Raw genomic sequence first — 21588 nt, 5'->3', positions numbered from 1 at the left:
TCAAGTTGATTTTTAATTAGTTACCGATACATCTTTATTTTATATGCTTTCAGAAATAATAACTGCGAATATTTACCTATTTACAATATTTATTTATTTTTCATCCCAATTGACAAATTTATAATTCAACTACTATAACAAATAAATCAAATATAAATAAAACTCAAAACTCACGTATCCAATACACATACAAGGTAATGATGCACTGTTGAATAGTATACAGTAATTGCCACGAGTCAAACATGCAAGTTGGCTTACAGCATTGTATGCGGAGCCAAATAATAGACGATGTTCACTCGTCAACGGCTTGAGTACTACCGTAGACACATACACAATAATAAATGTAATTATTATAATATTGCAGAGACCCTACTTTATTTTTAACAAAATCTAATTATCTTAGAACCATATATCAATTCAATCAAGTATTAATAATAATAAACCACTTTATAGGCCTACAGTGTATGCATTGTTCAAATTGAATTACGCATATTGTATTGTGCAAGTATTATTATATCAAACAGACGCGAGTCCCAACAAATCGCATAGATTGGATATGTATAATGCGAAATATGTATAAATATAATGATATTGTTTTGTCTAACCTATAGGAAGAATATCTAAATTCGCTTTCGCCTGGGAGGAAATATATCACTTAATATTATTAACAATAATGTTATATTTTTTTTAAATATTATTCTAATAACATAAATCCTCCACTTTAAAACTAAAATCAAAACATTTACGAATTATCTAGGCCTATTTATTCTATGTAGGCCTATAGTACCTGTAAAACCAATAAAACCACTACATCGTCAATGACCTTTAATTAATTAATATTGTTTATCATATGTGCAATAAACGTGGGCTGCCCCACAAAAGAGAAAACAAAATAAAATTTAATGAACGACTAACTAATATCAACGAAATAGCAAGCAAGCAATACAAACAAAAATTATCGCAGTTATATCGCAATAATATACATGAGATATGAGTTTCATTCTTATGATATTAACTTAGGCCTACTCAAATTTTTAACTTTTCCAGACTGTTGTCAAATTTTAAAATTTGAATAAAATTCATATTAAAGTCTGATTTTAACTGTGAATAGTAAAATTCCGGTACTTTATTGGAAAGTTTAATCACCTGAACCAAAAGTTCACCATCCACTTCGTTCATACAGGTTGTTAATTCCGCCATCTTGTTTTCAGTTAGCCATGTTTTCACTTCGTCTTTAGTCCAACTAGATACATGCTTTTTTACGCCACTTTCAACACTATCAATTGAATTTGATTTTTGTGATGAAGTTGCTGTTTCATTCACTGGTAGGCCTACAATTACGTCTGTAAAACAATTCCAAATAAGCACGTTATAAAAGTACTTAATTTACTTTTATCAAAATAAATTTATTTTAAATTGATAGATGGTATGAGTGCATTCCTTTGACATATTTCTATAAAGATTCATTAAACACATGTTCAATACCTTCTGAAAGGCCTCTAGTTCCAATTTCTTTCTGAATTTTTTCATATTCTGTATCGATTGAAGAGTTCGAAGTGACCTTATAATACATCTTAGTACCGATGAGTGCACCCAACCATCCGTCTGCTTCGTAATCCGCTTCGACAATAAGCGGGATTATGGGTTTTGAGTTCTTGTATGCATACGTTGCTTCTAAAAATAATTAAAAGAACAACTTGTGTAAAAAAATATAATAATCAGTTTAGGCCTACATTGGACACAATGACAGTTTGAAGGCGTTTGTGCCAAGATATTTTGCTAATAAGGAACATACGTAAGCCTTCTTTTTCTCAATTTATATGAATAATGTTGTATAAAGATGTACCAACCTGTTCTGCAACTATTACTGTCTTTGTACTTTTTAGAAACCGCAACTATCAATATCGATGCATTTTCAACAGCATTAGCCATTGCTTCTAAAATGTCACCTTCTATAAGAACAAAATATTCGCAAGTAATAATTAATAATTAATAATAACACAAAATGTGTGCTGGGTCAGTAAAAACAAAAAGGTATAAGGGTGCTCTATTTGACAATATTTACCTATTTTGGCAAAGCATAGCACCCTCAAACTCAAACTGAATTTAAACAATGCTTTTATATTGCCGGAAAAAAAAAACAGGAATGACTACAATTTATCTATTAAAACAATAAAATAAATTTAATATATCGATTGAGAAAATTAATTTAAACATATAAACAATTTACGCATCAGCCAATACTAGAAAAAATATCGGAGACATTTTTAAGACATTAATAATGTTTTGGAAATAGAGTGTATATACTGTATATATCACCATTAGGTAGAACTAATACCGAACGGTACGTAATTAACCAATAAAAATGACAAGGATACCCTAATGTTTGTTGCATGATATTGCATTTATAAACTGACACTTTGGAGACTTCGTTGTTGCTAGTTTTTAAATTTTCTTACCCATTTTGTCGACATCCATCCAGATGTTGTAACCAGCTTGTTGAAGTTTCTCTTTTAATTTAATCATTAGCGGTTGGACTTCCCATTGGTAGCTTAGCATCACGTGAGGGCACGTCTGTTTGTTGCCAACGACGTTAGTTGTATGTATCCCCGCTGCATCAAGTTTTCCATCATAAGTTACCATTAATGCCCCCGTAGACGCCTCCTTTAGCATGTGGTTCTCCGAGGTATGCCAAGATTTTAATGCTGCATTAACAAATAAACAAACAGAAAGACGGTTTATATTAACACTGGTTAAATAAAGGACCATATTTAAGGAAGTTATAGTATTCATATTCGGTGTCATATTCGTAAAGATTAGAGCTGAATTGTTAGATGACGGAGGAATAAAATAAAACTAAATAATACTTATTGATATGGCTTTGTAATCCATTAAGGCCAATATTTACCTTTAATAAGTTTCGTCTCTGCTATTATTTTGGGTCTGTTTTCTTCAATGAACGCCAATTTCCATGTAACGTTAGCAGCGAGAATGCTAATAGCATGGGTGCTGAGGTCTGTGACTCTCGACAGCAGCTGTAACCCACCACACTCGACAATCCTTACTTTATTCCTGTCATTTAACGCCAGGTTGTTCAACCCTAGAAGGAGTTCTGCAAGACTGTATTTGCTGGCACAGTGCTTATCATTCGAATCTAACGCATCTTCCAAACAGTTAACCAGAAATTGTAGTGTATCACAAGTATCTTCTATCACTCTTACTTCGTCATCAGTAATAAGAAAGGAAACAGTAAGTTTACAATCTGCCTTCAATGATTTTTTTGCTATCTTCAATGAATAATCCGATAATAGTTCAACAGCGTTGTTTTCTCTAAACGTTTGTCTAGAATCTGGGCACAGCCTAGCAATATTTCCAAGTATGGGGAGAATGGAGTTTACTATGCCCCAGTGGTCGCTGTCTGTCAGGTTCTTTGGGATCAGATCGTCGTGCTTTAATAAATCCAACAATATCGGAATGGCTCCATTTTCGGCAAGCTCTGTTCCAAATGTTGACGACACATTCGAAAGGTTACGCACAGCTTTTAGTACATCAGACAAACTTGCAGAAAGTTTGAGTAAATCAGATTTATCCAGCTCTTTTAAGAATCGTGTCAGGTGTTTAACGAATCCAAACTTGCACAACTCTTCAACTATTAGACGTCGATAGTTTTTAAACATATCCTTAAAGCACCAATCGGTACAATTCCTAAAAAGTAGAATCATCCTTTTCTTGGCGCTTACGTCTGACAGGCTAAGCGTCGACACCGTGTCTTTCAAGTCAGATATCTGCTGATTGAATATATCTTCAAAATCATAGGGCACAATATCTGTTGATTCTGGCATTGTCAACTCGTGAAGCTCGGTACGTCTATTTTCATTTGCCATTTTTTCTAATACAAGAGGAAATACAATATTACTGACGATTTTCGTGCTACGGAAGCCACCTTGCAGACAGTCGTGACCAGCTGAGAGTAAAAAAACAAAAATAACATAGCGTTTTCATTGGATTTCAGTACGCTGCTAATTAAAAAAATCGTAAGATGATAAAGATTGGCCTACATCACAGTATGATTGAAAACAATTAAAAACTTTTTTTCACCGCATACAATCCATCGAAAAAACACCACAGCATAAATGTTTGTAACTTCCACGCGCCTGTTTTTTCGGTGGATTTTAAGCGATGAAAAAAAAGTCTATTTTTAGTCGCGTGGACGCGACTCTATAGTTCACTATGTCGGTCGGTCGGTCTTTCTGTCTGTCTGTCTGTCTGTCGGTCGGTCTGTCTGTCGGTCTGTCGGTCTGTCTGTCGGTCGGTCTGTCTGTCTGTCGGTCTGTCTGTCGGTCCGGTATCACTATGCATTGTAGCACGCGACTTAATGGCTGTTGGCCTTGTTAAATTAAGAACATCCTCTGAAAACGCTTCGTTATTTGTATTTTTTACGCTCGGCTGTTGACGACTACTGTTTGTCATCTCTGCAAGATGGCTTCCGTAGAAATGTTTTTATGTGCAATGTTATTGTTACCTACTCCTCAGCCGTGACAGTGGCTCTAGCTTGGGTGAGAACATTTTCTTTCAGGGTCAACAGTAAGCCTATGAACATACACAAAATGGTTCCCGTATCCACCAGAGGAGGACTAGGAGCGAGTAAAGGATGGAGGAAATACATTACTATAATTAGGCCTATAATATCTTTTATTTCCTCCATACTCCATGATGCGATTGTCGTTCAGCTTTCTCGTCGTTTATTGTCGGAAACAAAAGACAACATCAGACGTCATTGTTGCATGTGGTTTCTTTAATACAAATACAATACCAAAATAGTATTTAATAATTAAATTACACTAATCTTCTTCAAATAAGTAGGTCTTCGTACATTTTACTTACCTCTATGTGCGCTGGTGATCAATGGATGTTGTAATTATGTTCCTGGTAGGCCTTGGTATTTAGTTGGAATTTCCACATATTACAAATATAAATTAATATCGATATGTTAATTTTCTATTGTTGTGTACTCTGTATTCACCATTAACAATGAAGTATTGTACAATGATGTTTGTTGCTGAATTCAACTCTATTGTTCTTTTTTTGTTGGAAAAGAACGTAAGAAAGGCTTATGAAACTGTAGATAACATCAGTAAGGCCTACCGTATATTATACATTTAATAGGCAACATAGACGACATAATAAAAACATAGAATGTCACGAGACTCGGCTCCCGTTGCAACCGTAATAAAAATCCTTAAAACATTAATACAGTAAAAACACTCGAAAGACAAGAACGATCACAAAAAGCAAGTTTTTAATGTTTTTAACTGTTTTTTATTATTGTACAAATGGTATATGTAATTTAATCTCAATTCAATGTTATATATTGCAATGAGTAGAATGAATATTAATATTAAGTTACAATATCAAAACTGTTATTAAATACAGCTGTAGGCTACTTGAAATTTGCACATTCCAGATAGAGATAAGAAAAAGTTTATATAGTTATTCATTACACATACATTAAATTGTGTATGTCAGCTCAGGCACACTGGAATACTAAACATTTTCTAAATAATTTTACCAACACGGACATCTTCAATTATTTTATAAGATTTTATATAACCCTAGTGCCGTATAGTCTCTACGGTATATCATTTAATAATCATTTATTTCGCCATAGAAAACTAAAACGAACATACAGACAGAAGAAATGTAACTTAATGATTCGGGATTACCTAAATGTTAAAATAACAGTTGAGAGGCGCTACACAATACGATATAATAATATAAGAATTATGATTATTAAAATATTTTAAGAGGATTAAAAAATCACCAGTGAACTGTACAGTTAGGGTTCAAGTGCAAACACAATGAGGGCGCTGTTTTGTGATGATCCAGCAGCAGCTGCAAATTAGGCGCTGGGAATTGGGCAATTTTCATTGGCTTATTCGGTGCCCCGCACTCTGTATCTCGGAATTGGACACCACTTTTTTTTTATATCAAATGCAATACTCCATTTTCTCACGCGCATTTTGGATCCTACGGGATCCATGTGTCCAGAAGTATATGTAGACTTTTAAAATAAAGTAAAATTGCTTTTTAACATGTTTTTGCATTTGTATAAATTTCATAACTAAATATCAAAATAAACCGATGATCAGATGTCTGGGCCCTACATGATGGCCAATGGTTGTTTCAATGACACATGCAGTACAAACAATTGCAATCGACGGATGGCTCTGTATAATAAGTCGATGTAGATAGTATGGCATTTGTTATGTTACTGCAGAACTGTTCCGGCTATTAAGAATTAAACATTATTAAAGAATAATTCTCCCTGTTATTCCTTGTTATAGGCCTACATGAGTTTTCTTCCTAATAAAGTTTACGTAGGCCTTGATATTGTCTCGAAATTCAGCAAGTTATTAGCACTTAATATTGATTTTTTTTTACGTCTATACTCCTTATCTGTCTGGCTGGGTTAGTTTCGTACTGGTAATGTCATATATTCCGATCCAGTACGTGATCGTGGTTAGACCATGGAACTATAATATAGTTCCATGGTTAGACTTAATACGGGGATTCCCCGCATGACAAGTGGGATTTCCACCGCCATCACTCTGCTCGGCGGATCGCGCTGTGACCGTGCCCTGTCGCCGCAGAGAGAGTCTCATGTCTGATGATCCCTGTTCTCTTGTGCGTCACATTTCAGTGATTTTTTTTTTATAAATAAAATAAAGAATGTTATATAGGAAAATCAATGACATCGCGGACATGTGCTCCGCCGCACGCCGGGTTGTTGCACCACCACCACCACATCACAGACAGAGTGCAAATGAACTCAAGGCCAGACGGCTCGACCAGACCATTGTAGACAACTCGACATGTTTGCCATTTTTTAAAAAATATTATAAACTCTCTGTATTCTGTATAAATACTTTTTTTATACATTGTTTTGATACGAATTATTTTTTAAAAGATTTTAATTATTAGTACCGATTGTGTTTCATGTTTAAGGCCTACTATTTTGTAGACTACGGTATGCTATATATGTGTCGTCGACGGCGCGGATAATGGATTATTCTTTGTTTAGGTCAACAAAAGGTTAAGAGTATAACGCTCGTTGCAGGGCTCTTTTTTAAGACAACAAGATGGCGCGTTTACGCTTCCCTGGTAGACCAGGGCAAAGATTTGGACGTAATCTTGTTAGATTGTTGCCTGAAGAAGCTCAAAATTGTAACAGAACATTCTTCAATGTTACAGCTACCATCCATAGAAATTTAAAGCAATTTTATGATTTAGTTGGAGAGTCAGATGAGGTATTTATCGATGCATTTTCATACTCGCTCCATCTTGTTATCAATTCATTGACAATGACATTAGCATTGCTATTCAACCGGGCCCGGGGTCTAGCTAGGCCAATGGAGCCTAGTAAGTAGGCCTAGCTTAGTCCTAGACCTATTGTGACTGTTATAATTTAAAATATACAATGCTAAAACATACAGTATGTAGGCCTATTTTATGTATTGTTGGTGATGTTCGTCCTGGCTGGCCTCTTGTTTTGTATCAACAAATTTATTGTAATGTAAATATTGAATGTAATGAATATAAAAATATAATGAAAATACAATGCAGCAGCATTGTATCGTCTAGGCCTAGGCCTAATTATACAGTGAGTACTGGGGACTTCCTAAGTACCCAGCCTAGGCTAGCCCTATAATTATCATTGTGCATTGTTGGATCAAGATTGATCGATTAATTACATTCAAGGTCTCTGTAAAAGTTATGATTTTGTGATGAAATGCAATTAACACTCAAAATATCCAACAGTGTCCAGTAACCATTCTATAAACAGGCCTCGTCTTTTAAGGCGAGTGAGTGCGATCACTCGCCTAAGGTGTGCGATTTTCAACACGCTTAAATTTGATAAACTTCTACACACCAAAATACAAACGGCACACCTACAGCACCCCTGAATGTATTGAGGAGTGCAATTCCAATTTGTAGTACACCTATAATTTTCAAAAGACAAGGCCTGTATAAACTGTAGCAGCTGTCTGAATATTTATTGTTATTTGTTTTGTAGGAGGAAGAATTTGAAGGCTTTTTGGATGAAGAGGTTAATGCAGTTCAGTACTCTGATTTAGAACTGTCTCCAAGATTATTGCAAAATGTGTTGCTTGATTCTCCACCTAGGCCTAAGCCTACTATGTCTAGATCACGCATTACAAGGACTCCTAGAAAATCATACAGAGACTTATTAAAGTATGGAAAAGGCGAGTTTGCAAAATTTAAACCCAACAAGACCGAAAGTGAGGTTAAAAAAGCATTGAATGAGGTCAAATATGGTGCTTCTAAACAATTTCCGAGGCGTCCGGTTCTCCGATTGAAACGCTTACAGAACAGAAGCTCACAGGGGTTATCAGACCTCGTACAATCTAGTAATCGTGCATTATCACCGAAGGTCAAGGAAGATAATACAAGCACTGACATTAATGAGACTGATGAAGCAGATCCATTGGTTTCAATAGGTTCTGAGCAACCAGAAGATGGAAAAATTGCAAGGATTATCCGGGTTAAGGGCCATAAATCAGTTATTCGATATTTGACACCCTCAGAGAATGACTATGTTACTGTAGAACTTCTTAAACGAAAACGTGTGTACAAAAAAACCTTTCATTCAAAAACAAATGAACATCCTCGACCAAAGGTTGCTCTTAAAAAATCTGATCAAACCATTGCAAAGCAACTACTTAAGAAAGCAAAATCTGGAAGAAATATTTTCAATAATCTTGCTTTGGCTAAAGAAGACAGTGTTCCACTTTTATGCCGAAAAAGGCAAATTAAAAGGACTCAGCAGTATGATGGCATGGTGTCGGGTCAAGACTTTGACTTCTTAAAGCGAAAAGACAGCACTGTGGAAAAGAAAACACTTACCAGAAAGAAGGAACTAAAAAGGGCAAAAGACTTACAAATAACCAAAAGGAATGTTGCAAAAACTGCAAAGAAAGATGAATTATTAAAAGTTCCGAATAAGAAAAAAAAAAAATTCTCCCTTCCTCAAGTTAGCGCCAGATCTTCCAGGAAAATTAAACCATCAAAACGTTTCTTGGATGGTAGTATGCTGTACAGCTCTGCTAACTTTTTAGATAATGATGTTTCGCCAAAGGATAATTCAGAAAAAGAGAATGTTAGTAAGGAGAACATAACAAATACAAAGATCATTAAAACAGAAGGAAATGTTAAAGAGAAGGGTAAAAAATCTTTAAGGGTCCAACAGCATTCAAAGGCAAAAGCAGTAATTCTAAAAAAGAAAGTCCAAATTACTAAGGTTATTTCAAAAACTCTTGCTAAAAAGAAGAAATTAAAGTTGACAAGTATAGGTAAAAGAAAGCAACCACTTAGAAATAAAACAGTAACATCAAATGATGTAAAAACCAGATCAAAATTAAGAAAAAGGATCGAATCCCCCCAAAGTGATCAGGTTGAGGTCAAACTTCAAGAGGAGGTGCCTGAAAAAAGTGAAGTAAGTGCAATAGCATCTTCAGAACTATGTCAAAATGAATCGCCTGAAACCAAAGAAACTGACGATATTGCATCCATTTTGGAAGAAGACCGTAAGAAGAGAGAGGAGAAAATTGGGGTTAGTAGCAGTGATTATGATACGTCATCCGTTGATTCAAATCACGACACTCCGCAAAATTTACAAAACGTAACAACTGAATGCGACACAAAAGATGTACTGGTGAAAGATGATGTTATTTGTCAACACCTTACAGCCTTGTCAGAGTTTTCAAACGCAGAACTTTCTGAACTACAGAATATATTCAGCGATGAAGTACCATTAACTGACTTAAAATCTGCGCCAAGTAAAAAGAAAAAAAAGAAAAAGAAACATCGCCATAAACTTACTTATACACTTGGTGTTGACGGTAAGATAAAAAAAAAGAAACACAAAAAAAAGAAGAAACGTCAGAAGGAGATTAAGAAAAGTCCAAGATCATCCCATAAGCCAAAACGTTTTGAGGATGGAAACTTTGAATACAGTAATAATTGGAGCGATGTTGAGGAACATGGGCTTTTTAAATCATCTCACAGAAGTGAAAAGAAAAGCAAAGATATTCGTAAGCAACTTTTAAAGAAGGCAAAAGAGGATGCAAGACGACGCTTAATCATGAAATCAAAGGAGATGTCAGCAAAGACTGACAGGGTTCGGCACAGTAGTTCAAAGATGCAAAAGATGGAAACAAAATCATTGACACCAGGAGTTCTTGGGGTTTGGCCTGATGCTGGTAAGTACAATTCATGTACTGTACTCTAGATACTGTTATTTGATTAGATGTTTGCATGGCAGTTTTTTTTTCTTGCAAAGAACTGGGTACGGTCACTGAGAAGTGATCCCAAAGTACAGTAATTAAATTAAAAATATACCAACCCTACTGTATACTCTAGTCCGTTTCAATTTTAATTTTTAATGTTTTGTGGGACAATACAGTACATATTTAACAGCCATATATTTCTTTAATTCCTCTAATAAATCCCTACAAAATTATTGTTTCTGTCAAGGATATTGCAATGCTACCTAGTCTAAATCCCAAGGGTTACAAATTCTCAACTCAGTTCTTTGCACAGATTCTTGATATTTTTATTATTGCATTTTGTTGTTTTTTTTATAGTGAATGCATTTTGTAGATTTGCTGTGTGTAAAAATAATGATTCTTTTACATTTGTCAATAATTGCATTCAATATGGGTATTGCTTAACCCTGCAAACCTAAAAAAAAAACATGTTTCAATCACCTTTGTTGTATGGGTTTGCTACGGTTTTTTTTAGGTTTACAGGGAGTTTGCATTGTTTAGCAATAGCCATTCAATACAGTTACAGTAAGTGCCACCATACAGAAATTAGTTGTACTTCTCAATGGTGTAAATAACTGTACATTGTGTTTGATGTTGATAATTGCATCTGCATCTATCTGTAAAATTATGAGTGCATCTTTTTAATTATTCATAATGATAGAATAGAACAAATGCAGCCAATGAATAGTACTTTAAATTGATAAAACATAAAAAAAAATTCTTTCCCGAACTTTGAAAATAATAAATAAAACAATTAATGGCCACTAAAATTGTAAATATTAACTAGGAATTCTAAATTACATTCTCATTACCTCTGTAATGTACAATACTGCATTTAGTGTTTGAATTTCTTTACTAATACTGTACAGTATATTTTCTCTCTGCAGTGTTAACTGTACTGTATGTACAATCCCTGTCTCAATTTTTTACTGAACAGATATATTTTTACTTCAGTTAGAATTATCACTGACTTACTTGCACATTTGAAATTCCACTTTACACTAATAACACCCATATAAAATACTGTAAACACATTAATAAAATAATATTAAAATGATTAAGCTTAATTGTTTCCCATTAATTAGTCTCCCGGCAGATGGCTGAGGCAATAGAAGCTGACAGATCTCCCGAAAGAATCGCCAAGAACCAAGCGCTGAAGGTTAGATTTCATTACGCATAATTGATGAAACATAGTAATATAAAATATATAATACAAAATTTAATTTATAAATAATAAAGATTTGAAAACTGAGCATTTTAGTATGCGCTACTGAAGAAGAGTGCAGTACTTAACAAGTAGTTTGTCTTCCTGTCCAGGCTGGGCGCTGGTGCTAAAGGTTTTATAACAAAACTGTACTTAAAACAGTACGTAAATGTGCTTAATTACATACTAAAGTTTGCTGGGTAGGAAGAATTCAGGGCTAGAAGATCTTTGAAACTTCAATTTGTTTGAATGAAATTTTACAATGCAGCTCACCTACTGTACCTATTTTTTGTGAGGCATTTCAGAAAATAATTATAGTAATTAAAAGTATCTTCTATGTAACCATTCTTTTAAAAGTATAGTTATTTCTTTTGTTTTGTTTTAATCTGTCATGCACAATAATTAGAGAGAAAAACGAGCCGAAGCAGCGGTACTTAAGCCTAAGTCAGTTCGGTTATTAGGTCGTGGCCCTCGGATCAAGCATGTTTGTCGGCGTGCGTCTGTAGCCTTGGGATGCCCCACTGCTGATTTTACGGATCTCGAAGAACCCTCGCTGAGTGCCCTCCCGCTTGATGAGAGAGACCAAGAAGTCGTACTTGGTATGCAGTTATTTTATTTTGTTATAATTTGTATTAAGTATTTTCAATTCAAATACAGGCCATCATTTATTGGGAATCTCCATCTCCTCTTTCACAATCCATGTGCCGGCAACCTCCATTACACAAGAAGAAGCATTTCTAGATTCTGTCTACACTATCAAACTTTATGTGACAAAAAAATGTGATGTGCCCATATATGGACAGATATGATGAACTCATCACTACCATATTTGGGCACATCACACTAGTTTGATAATGTAGACGGAGCTTAACTCTCATATCTGTGATTAAGCATGCTTTCTTTTATGAATGAAAAATCTGTGGCACATGGATTGTGATCAAAAGAATTGATTTACTACAGTATTGTATAAGTATCATTGCAGTTCCAGTTGCAGTTCCAGTATCTATCATAGTTTTCTAAGAATTAATGTATCTGATACAAAGACAAAGTAACTGCACTTCATATCTAATAATATACAGTACATACCACACACATTAACCATTGCTAAAATAATTATCAGCAAAAATACACAAACAAGACAAGTGTGTATTGTGTACTTGATTTTGAAAACAGGTAAGTTGTAATGTCAATGTTTAAAATGTATAATATTGTATGAAAAATGCATGATTATTATAATATTGTTTTGCATGATGCATGCTAAATGTATTTTTCATTTTTTGCATTTAATTTGGATTAAACATATGGTAATTTTTAGTAGTTGTATTTATTTAACAATTGGTTTAGGTTCCCCATGGTCATGGATTCAAATCTGCACTCTGCCACCAAAGATTTTTCTCTCGGCACAACTCCACTAGAAAATGTATACCAGCAAAGTACCAACAATAATAAAGAATAAGAAAACAAATCTTTCAGTATATTGCATATACTAACATTGTACGATTCTTATTTCATTTTCAGCCAATTTAAATACTCTTGCCACTTGTTAGTGTGCATGTCAACATCCCATTGCCTACGCCTATGGATTACACTTCCACCTTCTATAGATGTGTTATTGTTAGTAGATAAGCATAGTTTTCTTCTTTCGTACAATTTAATATTTGTGCCCTTTTTTTTTTAAAGATTCAGATACTTCTACAGACCGGGCTGAAACCTCTAGTCCATCAATAGCCTCAACAACTTCATCTCCACATACCATCATCAAATTGAGGCCGACCTCAAAGACAGGACGTAAGCGAAAGGTGCGCTGCATGAAATGTCCTGGTTGTCAGAATGAAGATGACTGCAGGACTTGTGATAACTGTTTGTAAGTTTATAATTCCTTGTTTATTTCATTCTCTTTCAATTAGGTCATCAACCATGTACAAGCTTTTTGTTGATGGACCTTTTCATCTTTTAATGTATTTTATTTTTTTTTTTTGATATTTTTCTTTTCTTATTGGATGAATAAATTAATGAAATGAAATTGCTGGAATAATTAATCAGAAGTTTTTTTTAGGTATGAGATATTTCCACACCTTATAGAATAAAGTGTTAGTACTTTAAAGATTAGAAATGTTTGATGTGAGATTCTATTGATTTTAAATCAAACCTTTTTTTTTTAAAGAGACAAAACGAAGTATGGTGGTCTTAATAAGAAGAAACAATGTTGCAGGTAAAAGAAATTTAAAAAGATTAGTCTACATAAATTGGTACACTGTATCTACTAGTGTACCCATTGCCACACACAAGTGCAAGCATTGGTGATGCCCTGATAATACCATTGTCTCCATTGATTCACATTTTTGTACTCAAACATTTATGAATTCATGCTCATTAGATGTATTTTATTATTTTCTTTAGTGTTTTTTACAAATTGCTTACATTTTTCTAAAATATTTTTTCTATAATAGGTATAGGAAGTGCACAAACCCCCAGTTGCCATCTACAATGGTACAGACAGTGTTGCCAGCAAAAAAAACAAAAGGTAAATTGTATGTTGTTTGAATTGTGTATGCGGAACCTAACAGACCCTACAATATACGCTGGATATCCCAAGACCCATGTTAGCAATTTAGCATAACTTGTGAGGTGTTTACATCTATGTGTTTAGTAGTTATTCTAAAGCTATTAATTCTATTGAGATTAGGATCTCTTGGATTTAGAAACATTTCTTGTTTTTTTATCAGAAATACAAAGGGTTATAAACTTTAGCAAGCAACCAGAAGTAAATGATCAGCCAGTGAAGAAGAATAAACCTTTTGTTGCCAACAAGATCATCAAGAAAGGCCTACGGGAAGTGGTAAGTTGAGTATTTGTACGGAATTAACAGGCATAATAATAATAATATCCTGGATTTATATAGCGCCTAATGTATGAAATCTCTAAGCGCTGAACATTTTTTTTATCAAACACGTACGGAAACATACTCCCATAATGTAGCTAGTAATCAGCGCAAAGTTGTGTCTTGATCTAACCGGGTTTCCATTTATACACCTGGATGGAGAGAGGCAAACGTAAGTCAAGTATCTTGCCTAAAGATACAAGCAATGCAGCGAGAGTTGGATTTGAACCTCGATCTCACGATCAGTAGTCGAACGTCCAACACACTGCGCCACACGCCCTCATAGTCTATGTACTTATACAGAGTATAGGCACATTTGGCATGGGGGTTCAAACTCACTGGTTGTGTACAAGCTTACTGACACAGAGATCAAGCTTACCGACAGCTCACTGTCATAAAGGTCACTGTTACAAAGTTAAATTCCAATGACAAAAGGTAAAGCTCACTTACACAGAGCCCAAGCTTACCGACATAACGTTAAGGCTAACTGACACCGACATCAAGCTTACCGATACAAGGTACAATACAGGCTCACTGACATGGAAGTCCTAGACTGGCACAGAAACTAAGTTCATTGATAAAGAGTAAAAGCTCTCTGCCAGGGTACAATGTGTCTAACAGAGGCCTGTTCTATACTGACAGTTGTCTAGACAATAACAATGTTTAATTCATTCAATTCCTAATTTCATGTCATTTTCTTTTCACTTTTTTTAGCTTTCATCTCGTCAAGAAAAATTTGAGAACACACCTGGTATGCAGCAGTTGGTGTTAAAAAGCAAGAAGACCCAGCAAGTGAATGCAGCCACTCATCGTATTATGCTAGACTACAAGGTACAAGGTTCAAATACATCTAGCTTGAAATAAAATCTGATTTAAATCAAGCCTGGTTGAAACCAAACCTGGTTGAAATAAAGCCAGGTTGCAATCAAGCTTGGTTGAAACCAAGTCTGGTTGAAACCAAGCCTGGTTTAAATTAAGCCTGGTTTAAATCATGCCTGGTTTAAATCAAGCCTGGTTGAAACCCAGCCTGGTTGCAATTAAGCTTGGTTGAATCCAAGTCTGGTTGTTACCAACTCTGGTTGAAACCAAGCCTGGTTTAAATCAAGCCTGGTTGAAACCAAGCCTGGGTGAAATAAAGCCTGGTTGCAATCAAGCTTGGTTAAAACCAAGTCTGGTTGAATCCAAGTCTGGTTGTAATCAAGTCTGTTTGAAACCAAGCCTGGTTTTAAAAGCTTGCTGGTTAAGAATGTCCAACTGTAATCACAAATATTTCATTATATTCCTTCATTCGTTCATTCATCATTCACATTCCTTTTCTAATTTTATTGATATATGTATTCCATAGACTGACTGTAGTGTGCTCAATGCATGGCATAAAGGAGTGGCTGTACTATCTTCTGAACCTATGGTGCCACGTACTGTGTGCTACCTGTGTGGGAGCAAAGGTCAACATGAGGTATGTAAAGACCTGTTTCTTACCACTTTACTCATTTTTTATTTTTATTATTTCAATCTTAAATTCTCCTTTGTCAGGATGTCACAAAAATGTCAGTAAAAAAAAGTCCTTTACTAAATTGGAAAAAATAGCATTAAATTACCAATTTATATAACCAATTTAGTATAAAAAAATTGTCATTCAAACTCATCCACATTAAATAGAAATACAGTATGCAATGCAAATTAAGATAATTAATATGTATGTCTTTTATAATTATAAATAATTATATTATAGATTATATTATTAATTATAATTCATAACATAATTGTAGAATCTGCACTTCAATTTTTCACCTGCTCTTGTATATTTACAATCTATAAACCTTGGAGTAGAATTAAACAAAAATTCTATAAATTATTTTACAATTATTTTTTGATAGTTTCTTTATTGCAATGTGTGTTGCGAGCCATTCCATGATTTCTGTTTGGATGAGGAAGACAAGCCTCTAGAAGGAGAAATGGAAAATTGGTGCTGTCGAAACTGCAAGTTCTGCCATGTGTGCGGTTGCCAAAATAATGTAAGTATTTTTTTTTTAGGTGTATTGTCCCCCAAAAACATGAAAAATTTAAATTAGAATTTTTTCAGGTAAATAATTTTTTTTTCAATCTAATTTTTGGTGAAAGTGGATAACTATTATGTGACATTAAAATGGCATATTCAACAAAAAAAATTTAAATAATTATTTTTCTCAGGGAGACAATACATCTTTAAGTAATTAATTTTTAGTGTATTTACAACAGAAACAACAATGAACATCAGTTGTCTACAAAATCAGACCTCTCTTTCCAAGTTCTCAAAATGATTATCTCAAAACATGGGAAATGTTCCCTTCCTATTTATCACATAGTTGATCTCTGCTTCTGGGAGAGTTGACTGTATTGTACATAACATTGTCACAATGTTTACACAATAATACTATATTACTAATAATATTTTCTTTATTTAATAGCTATTACAATGTAATAAATGCAAGAATACATACCATGCTGAATGCCTTGGACCTAATTATCCAACCAAGCCATCAAAGCGTCGGAAAATATGGGTAAGATTTTAAAATTTTGTAAAAAAAATGTGTTACCATTTCTATATGTGTATTTTGCTTTCTGTTTGTAAAAATCAATATTAATTTTGGTTGAGGAAAACAACATGATTTTCGCTTTTTTCAGATTTGTACAAAGTGTGTTAAATGCAAAAGCTGTGGTGCTACAACTCCGGGTAGTGGTAATGCTACATGGTGCTATGACTTCTCATTATGCCAAGATTGTGGCAAACTATTTGATATGGGTAAGATACTGTAATACTGGATACAATTTGATAGAATATAATTTATAGTATATATGACCTGACCTGGTTACAAATTTGGCGAAAACATGTTCATCCATTATGCGCATACAGATTTCGTTGCTCCCCACCTAAACACAGTTTTGATTCTAGGTCCATGTGATGATTGACGACACATCAAGTGATCTGACCCCGGTCGGGTCGTTGCAAATCAAATGCTCCCTAATACATTAACAATAGATTTACCAAATGTCTTATTTCAAAAATAATTGGGTGGTACAGTTATCATGGGATTATACAGTAATTGGTTTTATTACATTTTAGGTAACTATTGTCCAATTTGCAATCGTTGTTATGAAGATGATGATTATGAATCAAAGATGATGCAGTGTGGGTCATGTGACACTTGGATCCATGCCAAGTGTGAAGGGTTAACAGGTTAGATTTGATTTTTTTATTATGATAAGGACCCCATTTACCTGACTGCAGAAATACAGGGTGATATATAGCCTTGGCTTAAGTCCTAGTGATTATAGCCTAGGCTTAAGTCTTGATGATTATAGTCTAGGCTGGGGTTACACTGTTGTACTAGTTCACCCACGCAGTGTGTGAGCTACAATTGGCAGCACTGACATTACATGACCCTTGCGGGAGAAGCATATCCACATTACTGCAATGATTTTTTGGATGGCACTATATATAAATAGAAATTATTATTGTTACATATATTCGATTTTCAAAGGGTGTCTTATTTTACGCAGAATACACAAATATGAATACAATATATTCTATTTTTTTAGATGATTTATACAATATAATGGCTGATTTACCAGAGAACGTTCCATATCTGTGTCCGCGCTGCGATCCAGTCAGGCCAGCAAAATGGATGACGGAGATCATGGAGGAGATGCAAGCAGGGTTCAAGAATGTTATCACGTCGTTGTTAAATTGTAAAAGTGCATATCATCTTATAAAGCCAAAGAAAGTAAGTCAATAATAAATAGCTTTTTTGTTTGGAGTGACACGCCATATCAACAACATAAGCTGTTTTGCCACTTCTTTTATAAAATCAAGCTAATTGTTGTTGTCTGTATGTTTATATAAAATTAATAAAATAATGGTTTAAGATGAGGGCTAGGAAAGTATCATTCTTAGATAGTGAAAATAAGAGTAGTAAATTACTAATTATAAGAAAAATCAAAAACAAATGGCAGCTGTTTATATAGAAAAAGAATAATAATAGTAAAGATTTCTAATGCGCACTTCTCCACCAAAGTTGCTCAAGGCGATTGCTTAAAATGTTCACCTTTATTCACATTAAATACACAATACAATTTTAAATTCAAACAGAGGAATTATGGCTTTTAGTAAGACCGATTAAAATTTTGTGTTTTTGGTTGGCCATTTTGCTGGTCTTTACAAATCTAAGTTTGTAAATTGACGAACTGAGATAAGCAGTGTGTCTGCCCCAGAGTCGTGGAGCACATATTTGCATGTCTTTGTTTTATATATATGTATATATAGTTTTGTGTAAAGTTATAACTTCCAGGTACATTTAAATTTATTTTTTTGTGTGTAATGTATTCCATTTTTAATGTCATTTGTACTTACCTTTTACCTCTTTGCTTGAATGGTTAAGTTCTTGTAGTTTTGTATTTTTAAATATTATAATTTTGATATAAAATTAATATCTGATTATTTTTTGGAAAATAATTGTTTGCAATATCTTCATATTATTTTAGAATAAATCAAGAAAGGATTTAAATCGAACAGGATATGGTGATGTCCAACGTGAAATGCCAACAAGAATTTCACCACGTCTGCATCAGGAAACATCGTCCAGAATTTCTCCTAGATTAGCTGTTTTAAACAATAGTTCAGTATTACAAATGGCAAACACAACTGTTGCCAATCTTCCCACGTCTCGAATCGTAACAGAACTGTCATCGATTCTGCCTAATATGGAGGATGATGTCATCAAAAATGTCATGGAGGCAGCAAAATCAGAGGTTGTTGTAATTGTTACAGAAGATGGAGAGATAAATTCGTGCAATATCAAAGATCTTTCTAGTCCATTACTTGCAATTTCTTCTGCTGATGATAATATTTCAAACAATGAATCAAAAACATCTTTGGAATATAAAACAAATTCATGTACATTTGCGAATAAAAATGAAATGCTATTAGAAAAGAGTTGTGAAAAGGATAGGAATGTATTTGCTGTTTTTCAGAAAAACATTTTGAATGAAAATGATCCAACGGGGTCAAGTATTGTTGAACTATCTGGGCATGCAGAAAGTGTAGTTGTAGCACCAAACGCAGTGTCTGCAGAAACCAAAGGTGTAGGAGAGATGGAGGTTTCTATTATAGGAAGTGTTGAACCAATGGCAGTAGCACTACCTAAGGATGCAGAAAGTGTAGTTGTAGCACCAAACGCAGTGTCTGCAGAAACTAAAGGTGTAGGAGAGATGGAGGTTTCTATATTAGTAAGTGTTGAACCAATGGCAGTAGCACTATCTGAGGATGCAGGCAGTGTAGTTGTAGCACCAAACTCAGTGTCTGCAGAAACCAAAGGTGTAGGAGAGATGGAGGTTTCTATTATAGGAAGTGTTGAACCAATGGCAGTAGCACTATCTGAGGATGCAGGCAGTGTAGTTGTAGCACCAAACGCAGTGTCTGCAGAAACCAAAGGCGTAGGAGAGATGGAGGTTTCTATTATAGGAAGCTTTGAACAAATGGCGGTAGCACTACCTAAGGATGCAGAAAGTGTAGTTGTAGCACCAAACGCAGTGTCTGCAGAAACCAAAGGTGTAGGAGAGATGGAGGTTTCTATTATAGGAAGTGTTGAACCAATGGCAGTAGCACTATCTGAGGATGCAGGCAGTGTAGTTGTAGCACCAAACGCAGTGTCTGCAGAAACCAAAGGTGTAGGAGAGATAGAGGTTTCTATATTAGGAAGTGTTGAACAAATGGCAGTAGCAATATCTGAGGATGCAGGCAGTGTAGTTGTAGCACCAAACGCAGTGGCTGCAGAAACCAAAGGCGTAGAAGAGATGGAAGTTTCTATTATAGGAAGTGTTGAACCAATGGCAGTAGCACTATCTGAGGATGCAGGCAGTGTAGCACCAAAAGCAGCATCTTCAGAAATGGACGTTGAACTAATGGGGGTATCAGTGCTGATTGAAAAAATGCCAGAAAATGAAATTGTTGACATTACAACACTACCAGTTTCAACAGCTGAATCTGAAGGAAACATTCCCCCATGTTTGTCTGTTGCAAAATCACCTTTAAATTTGAACATTACTGATGTTGAGACTTTGAATCAAACAAACTTGGACACATCTGCTAGACCACAAAGATCTGGTGTTTCATCAGCAAACAATGAAAATTTACCCAGTGAAAGTAGAAATGTTGATGAAGGAAGTAAAATAACAATTTCCTTAGATATATCTGAAGTTACGGACACTGCAAACTCTAATATGACAACAGTGGATCCTTTAAAACTTGGATTGGATAATCTTGATTTACTTTTGGTCGATAATAGTAAAACATCAATCCTTGTAAACAATTTAGAAAGTGTTACGCCTTCTACAGATGTGAATAAAACTGAAGAACCGGATAAAATTTCATCAAAAGACATAGAAAATGTTACTAGTGTAAAATCAGATTCCGATTTGCCATTTTCAGTCAGCTCATTTGGTACATCTGGTATGCCTGCCAATATTTTAGAAGATACCATCGAAAACGATGATCATCGGATTGTTGCAAATGACAATCCGGGTCTTCAGTCAGTTTCTTGTACAAAAGATCCTATCTCAGTTGTACCTGGTGTCACTTCAGAAAACCTTTCATTAGATCCTAACTCTCTATCACCAAGTACTTGTACTACTGTTTCTGCATACTCAGATGATGGCAATACGTACAACTCGGCAGAGAATACACAAAGAAATCTTGACATGGCAAACAGGGCAATTGACAACGCTTTAGTAACACAGTCATTGTCAAATCATACTCAAATCCTCTCCAATCCTGGCATCTGTGATCAGTTCACTTTAAACCCAAGTGTGTGCATCATTCCACAAGATGTCTCCATGCTAGATCTTACATTAGGATTACCAGAAGACATAAGTAACCTTATCCTTCAGTCTGAAGCAAGCCTCCAGGAACTCTCTAAAGCTGTATCTGTGAAAGAGAAGACTGAGCGGCCATCTAATTTGGTGATGGTCAAGAATAATGTTGATTCGATGAAGTATTTGTCAGTGGTAAGTAACAAGTTTTGGTTGTGTTTCGAAATCAATCATGATTAACTGTTTTCTACTTAAAATAATTAGCTTGTCTTGTCTTACATCATTTTTCTCTGGCTACTTCTCGAAGTTGC

The 21588-nt window shown here is 34.7% G+C and overlaps 2 protein-coding genes across 5 annotated transcripts in view; one reads left to right on the top strand and one right to left on the bottom strand.

Moving 5' to 3' along the window:
- Positions 1-292: 292 nt before the first annotated feature.
- Positions 293-5039, bottom strand: LOC144850573 (uncharacterized). 2 transcript variants are annotated; one of them, XM_078707873.1, is made up of 6 exons: positions 4874-5039; positions 2909-3889; positions 2460-2705; positions 1851-1952; positions 1486-1674; positions 293-1343 (listed from the first exon to the last, which is right to left on the bottom strand). In XM_078707873.1, the coding sequence occupies exons 2-6, from the start codon at positions 3882-3884 to the stop codon at positions 1027-1029; spliced, it is 1830 nt and encodes a 609-aa protein (XP_078563999.1). In that variant the 5' UTR covers positions 3885-3889; positions 4874-5039; the 3' UTR covers positions 293-1026. The 2 variants fall into 2 exon arrangements, with proteins under 2 accessions (XP_078563999.1, XP_078564000.1); XM_078707874.1 differs by lacking the exon at positions 4874-5039 and having other exon boundaries at positions 2909-3916.
- Positions 5040-7130: 2091 nt separating this feature from the next.
- LOC144850572 (histone-lysine N-methyltransferase 2A-like) overlaps positions 7131-21588 on the top strand; it is a 26174-nt gene continuing 11716 nt past the window's right edge. For 2 of the 3 annotated variants that reach the window (XM_078707871.1, XM_078707869.1), the window contains exons 1-16: positions 7131-7307; positions 8075-10280; positions 11432-11505; positions 11957-12149; positions 13231-13414; positions 13715-13762; positions 14001-14074; positions 14277-14389; positions 15146-15262; positions 15777-15887; positions 16309-16446; positions 16879-16971; positions 17096-17213; positions 17535-17648; positions 18011-18195; positions 18953-21472. In XM_078707871.1, the coding sequence (XP_078563997.1) occupies positions 7140-7307; positions 8075-10280; positions 11432-11505; positions 11957-12149; positions 13231-13414; positions 13715-13762; positions 14001-14074; positions 14277-14389; positions 15146-15262; positions 15777-15887; positions 16309-16446; positions 16879-16971; positions 17096-17213; positions 17535-17648; positions 18011-18195; positions 18953-21472 (6456 nt within the window). In that variant the 5' untranslated portion in view covers positions 7131-7139. The remainder of the gene's footprint in view (positions 7308-8074; positions 10281-11431; positions 11506-11956; positions 12150-13230; positions 13415-13714; positions 13763-14000; positions 14075-14276; positions 14390-15145; positions 15263-15776; positions 15888-16308; positions 16447-16878; positions 16972-17095; positions 17214-17534; positions 17649-18010; positions 18196-18952; positions 21473-21588) is intronic. The other variant, XM_078707872.1, reaches the window with a different exon arrangement.

Source organism: Antedon bifida, chromosome 8 (genome assembly GCF_963402885.1).
Source record: "Antedon bifida chromosome 8, ecAntBifi1.1, whole genome shotgun sequence".
Classification (NCBI taxonomy): domain Eukaryota; kingdom Metazoa; phylum Echinodermata; class Crinoidea; order Comatulida; family Antedonidae; genus Antedon; species Antedon bifida.
The sequence above is the reverse complement of the archived record's forward strand: the minus strand, read 5'-3'. Positions and strand labels throughout refer to the sequence as shown.